This window comes from Bison bison, unplaced genomic scaffold (assembly GCF_000754665.1).
Source record: "Bison bison bison isolate TAMUID 2011002044 unplaced genomic scaffold, Bison_UMD1.0 scf7180017864383, whole genome shotgun sequence".
Classification (NCBI taxonomy): domain Eukaryota; kingdom Metazoa; phylum Chordata; class Mammalia; order Artiodactyla; family Bovidae; genus Bison; species Bison bison.
In genome coordinates, this window is record NW_011494955.1 from 2067740 (window position 1) to 2076206 (window position 8467).

The window sequence follows — 8467 nt, forward strand, 5'->3', positions numbered from 1 at the left end:
ATCCATCCATCCCCGTTCACCCAGCCGTCCATTATCCACCCATCCATCACCCATTCATCCATCCAGCCATCCATTATCCATCCAGCCATCATCATCTATCCATCCATCACCTGTTCATCCAGCCAGCCATCATCCATTCGTCCCTCCAGCCATCCATCCATTATCCATCTAGCCATCATCATCCATCCATCCATCCATCCCCCGTTCATCCATCCATCCATTATCCACCCATTCATCACCCATTTATCCATCATCCATCCATCCATCACCCATTCATCCAGCCATCCATTATCCATCCAGCTATCATCATCTATCCATCCATCACCCGTTCATCCAGCCATCCATTATTCAGCCATCCATCATCCATTCATCCCTCCAGCCATCCATCCATTATCCATCTAGCCATCATCATCCATCCATCCATCCCCTGTTCATCCATCCATCCATTATCCACCCATTCATCACCCATTTGTCCATCATCCATCCATCCATCACCCATTCATCCAGCCATCCATCCATCATCCACCCATGCATCCATCTGAGGTCATCCATCCACTTCTGTACCCATCCATCAACTCTCCCATCCACTCACCCTTCTACCAATCCATTCATCCATCTACCCATTGAACACTCCATTCATTTGTCCTCTGATTCATCCACCCATCCTGCTCATTCACACACACGTCCCATCAGTCCATATATGCAGTTATCTCTGTGCCCACTCATCCTCATCATCCACATGCAATCACTCCATCCATTCAACACACCGACTCACCCATCCTTCTATGCACACATCTATCTACTCACCCGTTCATCCATCCACTACTTGTTGACTGTTGGAAGGATGTGCCTTTTTTCATCGACCCCTTTGCCTACTCATCCATCCCTCCCTCCATCCACTAATTACTTACTGCGTTTTAATCCAAGTACTCTGAGTAAAACCAAAAAGAATGATTGAGCACGTTCCTTTCATTGGAAGACCTAATGTTTTCTTTGTGGGGGCATAAGACATCAATATGTGAAATAGTAACAGTGGTTCTTTTATTTACATATTTATTTTATGTATTAGAAAGAAAGCGTATAATCACTCTTGGCAACATGTGAGGGTCCCATCTGCCAATCAGATGTCAGAAATCCAGCCTGGACTGGCTCAAGCCAGAAAAAGGCTTTGTCGACGCAAGGTGGGAGAAGGCAAGCTGGACAACCAACCTTGGTAGTGTAGAAATAAGAGCCGCTCCCAGTGGGATGGCTCAGGGGAAGAAGGAAGCAATTATGTGGGCCAGGAGGGCTATCCTTGCTTAAAAATATTTATTTATTTAGTCATGCCAGGTCTTAGTTGCGGCATGTGCGATCTAGTTCCTTGAGCAGGGATTGAACCGGGGCCCCCAGCACTGGGAGCTCAGAATCTTAGCCACTGACACCAGTGCAGTCCTAGAAGGTTTATTCTTCAATATCTGAGAGAGGAAGAGACACCACACCTATGATTTTATTTTATTTCTGTTTAGTTTTTTTTTTCTCAAGCTTTAAGCTTTTTATTTTGTACTAAAGTATAGCTGGTCAACAGCATTGTGGTGGTTTCAGGTGAACAGCAGAGGGACTCAACCGTACATGGACACGCATCCATTCTCCCCCCAGTGCCCCTCCCATCCAGGTGTGTGCAGAGTTTTTAATTAAAACAGCTCTACAGCAGACAGGCTATTTCTTTTTCTTTTCTAAATTTTTGTGTATTTATTTGGCTGCCCTGGGTCTAAGTTGAGGCGTGTGGGATCTTTAGTTGCCTGTGTGAATTCTTGGTTGCTTCTTAGTCATGGCATGTGGGATCCAGTTCCCTGAGCAGGGGTCAAACCTCAGCTGCCTTCATCGGGAGCACCACCAGGGAAATCCCTGATACACGTCTCATTCCCAGTTCCGTAATCCCGCTTTCTTACAGGTGACAATGGTGGCCCCCTCCCCCGCTGATATTTATGCTTCTTCTTCGTTTCTGTTTCAGGGCTTCGTGGAGTGGTCGAAAGCTCCACAGCAAACGACCGTAGTCTTGGTGGTGTGTGTGATCTTTCTGTTCCTGGTTTTAACTGGGATGCCCATGATGTTTCACATTTAACTATAAAGGCGGCTCTTGTTTGTGTCATGCTCAGGAGGAGTCCTGGTTTAAAAAATCCGGAATAGGTCTTGAATATCATCAAATGCCTTTTACACGTCCATTGAGATGACTTCTGTGTTTCACCTTTTCATGTGCTGTTTCTGCATTACTATATTTCATTGAACTTAAGACATCTTCGATTGTAAGTGCGTATTATTTTGTGTACTCCTGAGAAACAGAATGCTACTTAAATGTAAGATGTCACCAAGTGGAAGATGCAGCATGACTTCAGAGAAGGTGAACACGTGTGCAACATACGAGCAATGAAATGGAGTCAATTTCTCAATTACAAATCACCTTTGCATTCTTAGGATGGTGGCACACCTGGCTTTTCAATACTGAATTCTGTTCCTGGATATCTTATGTAGGATCCTTGCCTCTATCTTCTTACATAAGATTGGTGCTATCTTTGTTTCGTTTCGGTGTTGTGCTAAGCTCGCATCATAGAAGGACTTGAGTAACGTTTGACCTTTTGCTGTGCTTTTGAGTACGTTCTGTAGTTTAGGCTGTGCTCAGTCGTGTCTGACTCTTTGTGACCCTCATGGACTGTAGCCCACCAGGCTCCTCTGTCCATGGGATTTCCCAGGCAAGATTACTGGAGTGGGTTGCCATTTCCTTCTCCAGGGGATCTTCCCAACTCAGGGATCGAATCTGGGTCTCCTGTGTTGGCAGGCAGATTCTTTACCATTGAGCCACCAGGGAAGCCCTTTCTCGTAGCATAAGAAGTATCAATTCTTTGACGTGTGGAAACAACTCAGGAAAGGGATCAGGTTCTAGAGCTACGGAAAGGAGGTTTCCATGTGTTCTTAGATGGCTTTTCCATTTCTTCTCTTGTTTTCAGCTCGTTAATACTTTTTAACTCCATTAATTTTGATGATTTATAGTATTCTTTTGTCCCTTAGACTATTCTTCATTCCACTGAATATTTTCCTCCAGATGATTAGCTTAATTATGAACAGTATTTTTTGGCTTGGCCAAAAAGTTCGTTTGGGTTCTTCTGTAAGATGGTAGAGAGAAACTTGAATGAAATTTCTGGTCAGCCCCAATATAATTAAACAAAATCTTCTCTTTATTCTGTCCCCATTCTGCCTTTGATTTGTCAAAGTTTTGTCTAGTTTATTATTTTTCTAAAGAACCAGCATTAGGATTTGTTTATGTCCATTATTTCTCTAGTTTATAATTTTTTTTCCTTTAACATGTATTGGGTTTATTTTTTTGTTGTTTCTATTCCTTGTCTCGATTTTTAAGTTGACCTCTTAATTTATTTATATTCTTTTTATAAAGCTATTTGCTGTAATAGTGCATTTAATAATATAAATGTACTTCTGGTTATAGTCTTGGCCACATCTCAAAGTTGGATAATTCGTGTTCTTGTTTATCTTGTTGTTGCCTAAGTATTTTATTGCAGGGTTTCTAACGAGTGATTTGAAACTCAGTGACAAGGTCTATTTAAAAAGAGGTTTCTTCCCGATTCACTGCACTGTGAGCGGAGAATGTGGGCCATCACATGTCCGCTTTCAGAACCTTTTAAGAAGCTTTTATCCTGGCCTAGAACATATCCAGTGTCTGTGTATGTTTCCTGGACATTTAAGATGAATATATATTTTCTGTCTGTAGAATTCAAAACTACATGTCGGTTAATTAACTTCATCTTATCAATTACGTTGTTCAGAATCACATGCTATTTAGTTTTGTCCAAACCTACATGTCAAAAACCAGTAAGGCTATGTAAAAACCTGTTAGTATTGATTACACTTGTCAATCTGTTTTTATTAATGTATACTTTGTGTATTTAGCAGCCGTGTAACTTGCTGCGTATAATATACACAGCAATGTTACGTCTTTGTCAACTAAGTAATACGTGTAAAACACCCAGCACAGGGCCAAGTATAGAGTAGGCACGCAGTAAATGTTGGTTAAAATCGGATTCTTAATCCTTTGCCCAATAGGAAATGATTGTCTTTAACTAATGTAATCCCTTGCCTTAAATTTTACCTTGTCTAATAGTGGTCAATATTACCATCCTGCTGAAAGCTTCCTGTGTATGTGTATTTAGACTCTTTGAGTCATTTTGTTTTAATAGGACTTTGAGTGGTCTCATTTGAGTTTGTTAGAGACATTAGGGCAGATAAAGTGTTGGCTTCTCTCTCTCTCCATTCCTGTCTCTGGCTGATTGTGTCCAACAAGCCACAACTGGCCCGTAAAAGAAACACATGCCTCAGCTGTTCCATTCTTTAGGATTTTATTGGTTGCAGAGGGGAGAGTCTCATTTCATATGAACTCAAGCCAAGAAGGGCTTCCCTCGTAGATCATTGGGTAAAGAATCTGCCTGCAATGCAGGGGACCCGGGTTTGATTCTTGGGTTGGGAAGATCCCTTGGAGAAGGAAATGGTCAACCCACTCCAGTATTCTAGCCTGGAGAATTCCATGGACAGAGGAGCCTGGCGGGCTACAGTCTATGGGTTACAAAGAGTCGGACATGACTGAAGCAACTTAGCACATGTAGCGAGCTAAGAGATTCATTATAGATTCACTTTCACCAACGTTCAGGATGAAACTGGCTTCATTTAGAGTTGGAATGAACTGTCGTGACTGAAAATGTAAATGAGCATATACAAGCTGTATTAAACATGTTATTTGTAAAAAGTGTTGACCCATGCAGAAAATAAAATGAAATATCTCTTTTTCAACAATTATATCCTTGGAGATGTTGGGAAAAGATTCCTGGGTCTTGAAAGATAATTACGAGAAGTATGCAGGGAGGTAGTATGTATCACTATTTTTTATGTGTTAAAAATGTTTCCAGTATTCCTGGAAAAACAGGTCAAGTGTACAGTGGTAAGGAATCCACCTGCCAATACAGGAGACGCAGGTGTCATCCTTAGGTCGGGAAGACCCCCTGGAGAAGGAAATGGCAGCCCGATATAGGATTCTTGCCTGGAGAATCCCGTGGACAGAGGCGCCTGGCGGGCTACAGTCCCTGGGGTGGTCAAGAGTCAGATATGACTTAGCATGCACAAGCAAGTATTCCTGGAACAGAAGCAATGAGTTGAAAGGGGAGACTTGTCCAGGTAAAAAATGGATTTATAAAGAAAAAAATTTAGAGCTGGTTTGTCGTTGTTGTTTTAGTCACTAAGTCGTGTCCAACTCTTTGCAACCCCATGGACTGTAGCCCACCAGGCTTCTCTGTCCATATTTCCCAGGTAAGAATACTGGAGTGGGTTGCCATTTCCTCCTCTAGGGGATCTTCCCGACCCAGGGATGGAACCGGCATCTCCTGCACTGTGGGCGGATTCTTTACCACGGAGCCATCTGGGATAAACCATAGAGCAGTGGTTACTTATTTCAGCTCTGTCATGTGCCAGAACACTCATTTCATGGATGATGGAGGTCCCCACCGGCACCCCGATGCTCTGTTCTTCACCCAAGAGCCAGGCGGATCCCATTAAATGTAATTAAGACCGTTTGTAATCCACCCACTTCAGGAAGTCAAAGGCAAAGTCCTCCCCCTGGCCATCCAGCCCCACGAGGACTCGCCTGTGCCCTCCCCCACCGCGCCATGCCTCCCTTTTGTTCCCGTCCCTGCTCCAGCCACACTGGGCCTCGGCTGTTCCGACAAGCCCGTCATGCCCGTCTCAGGACACTGGCACTGGCTCTGGAGCGGACCTCTGCCTGCAGTGTTCTTCCCCACGGACGCCCCCATGGCTCCCTTGGGCCTTCAGCTAAGCCCTTCATCAGGACCTACTGTGCTGTGGCCTGGGTGATGCCTTGAGTACAGGCAAGACTCAGACACTGCGGTTCCTGACCCTGCAGGACACCAGCCGGCAGAGGGCTGTTCTCTCTGTGTGTTTATTTTCCGTTTTGGCTGTGCTGGGTCTTTGTGACTGTGTGGCTTTTTCTACCTGCAGTGAGTAGGGGCTCCTCTCCAGTTATGCTCACGCTTCTCATTGCAGGGGCTTCTTTCGTGGAGCACACCTCTAGGGGACTCGGCTTAAGTAGTCGCAGCTCGTGGGCTGAGTGGTCGCGGCTCATGGGCTCCAGCGCACAGGCTCAGTTGTGGCGCACGGGCTTAGTTGCTCCGTGGGCTCTTCCCAGACTAGGATCGAACCCGTGTCTCCTGCATTAGAAACGCAGATCCTTACCACTGGACCAGCAGGGAAGGTTGTTCTCTTTTTCATTCATTCACCTGGCATTTCTTCATGACCTCTTGTGTGCCAAGGCCTGTGCAGAAAATGACAGGACAGAAAAAAAAATGCAGACAGATTCTCTCCTCCCAGGCCCTCCCTGGTTTCCTCTATAGGGCTGGGAACTGAGAGGGCAGGTGGGCAGGGAGGTAGATGTGTCTCCATGTGTTGATCATTTGCTCCTCTCCACAAGCTCATATGCCCAGTTCACAGACAAGGCACAGTTCAGTTCAGTTCAGTCGCTCAGTCGTGTCTGACTCTTTGCAACCCCGTGGACTGCAGCACACCAGGCTTCCCTGTCCCTCAGCATTTCCTGGAGTTTGCTCAAACTCATGTCCATTGAGTCAGTGATGCCATCTAACCATCTCATACTCTGTCGTTCCCTTCTCTCCCTGCTTGCAATCTTTCCCAGCATCAGGGTCTTTTCAAATGAGTCAGTTCTTTGCATCAGGTGGCCAAAGTGTTGGAGTTTCAGCTTCAACATCAGTCTTTCCAATGGAATATTCAGGACTGATCTTTAGGATGGACTGGTTGGATCTCCTTGCAGTCCAAGGGACTCTCCAGAGTCTTCTCCAACACCACAGGTCAAAAGCATCAATACTTTGGCTCTCAGCTTTCTCTATAGTCCAACTTTCACATCCATATGTGACTACTGGAAAAACCATAGCCTTGACTAGACAGACCTTTGTTGGCAAAGTAATGTCTCTGCTTTTTAATGTGCTGTCTAGGTTGGTCAATAGCTTTTCTTCCAAGGAGCAAGCATCTTTTAATTTCATGGCTGCAGTCACCATCTGCAGTGATTTTGGCTTGACGCATTAGTTTCTGATAAAATTAAATAACTTTTTCAACCTGTCTTGGTGGGAGAAGCAAGGAAATCTGAATATGGACTGGTCAGTGATATTAAGAAATTATTCATTTCATTGTGTGAAAATGATATTGTGGTTGTATAGAAGACATTTTATTTTTCCTTCTGTTTAGTATATGTTCTGCTGAAGTGAGTACAAATTGTTTTTTCCTTAGAGGTGCAAGCTGAGGAAGTGAGAGCATGTCTGTAATTTACTTTAAAATTGACCTGGAAAATAGTCATATAGACAGATTTTCACAACCTATTTTTATTTTTTCACAACCTATTTTTAAAGCAAATATATATTATAAAATATGCTGCATTTCCTTATTTTAAAAGGACAGGTATTATATTTTCTTGTTACCAAAGTTATTTTTAAAAAATATTGAATACTTTATACCTTTCTCTATGATTGAAAATGTCATAGCAATTTTTGTTTAATGTGGACGTTCTCTTTTATGTAGAGAGGTCCTAGTTGCCCTACAACACAGGTCAAGTTTGGAAAAAAGGCTTCAGTCACAACTGAGATGGACGGGGCAATGGCACCCCACTCCAGTACTCTCGCCTGGACAATCCCATGGACAGAGGAGCCTGGTAGGCTGCGGTCCATGGGGTCGCTGCGAGTCGGACACGACTGAGCAGCTTCGCTTTCACTTTTCACTTTCATGCATTGGAGAAGGAAATGGCAACCCACTCCAGTGTTCTTGCCTGGAGAATCCCAGGGACAGGGGAGCCTGGTGGGCTGCCGGCTATGTGGTTGTACAGAGTCAGACACGACTGAAGCGACTTAGCAGCAGCAGCAGCAGCACAACTGAGAAATATTTTTCAGCAATTTTTTTTTTCTGGAGCTAAACAAATCACAATGAGGTTTAAATAATCATAAGAGATTCTTTATAATAAATCTTATGACCCCTAAATAAATATTTTAAAAAACCAAAACGATTTAGAGAAAAAGAAGATAAAAAATAGCTTATGCCCAATCTGTGTGAAATGGAAACATCCACCTGCCTTGTCTAAGCACACAGAGGGTCTCAGATGACAAGGAATAAAGGCAAGCTGGAAAACCATTCCATGCGGTACCATGTGGGTAGAAAGGAGCATTATATAACTTTTTAGAATATTTATGCATATGAACAAATATCCACATAAAAATGTGCTTATACACGCATAGAATATTCTGGAAAGATACAAGGCAACTGCTCTGAGTGGTTGCCTCCGGGGAGAGGAGCTTGCTGACTGGTGGGAAGGAGAATATAGAGGTAAGATGATTACTTTTCTTCTTTATAAATTATGTGTGTG

At 43.6% G+C, this 8467-nt stretch overlaps 1 protein-coding gene across 1 annotated transcript in view; it reads left to right on the forward strand.

Moving 5' to 3' along the window:
• The window catches only part of SMIM17 (small integral membrane protein 17), a 16144-nt gene extending 13845 nt beyond the window's left edge, over positions 1–2299 (forward strand). The window contains exon 4 of the mRNA XM_010858055.1: positions 1907–2299. Within this exon, the coding sequence (XP_010856357.1) occupies positions 1907–2101 (195 nt within the window). The 3' untranslated portion in view covers positions 2102–2299. The remainder of the gene's footprint in view (positions 1–1906) is intronic.
• Positions 2300–8467: the final 6168 nt, after the last annotated feature.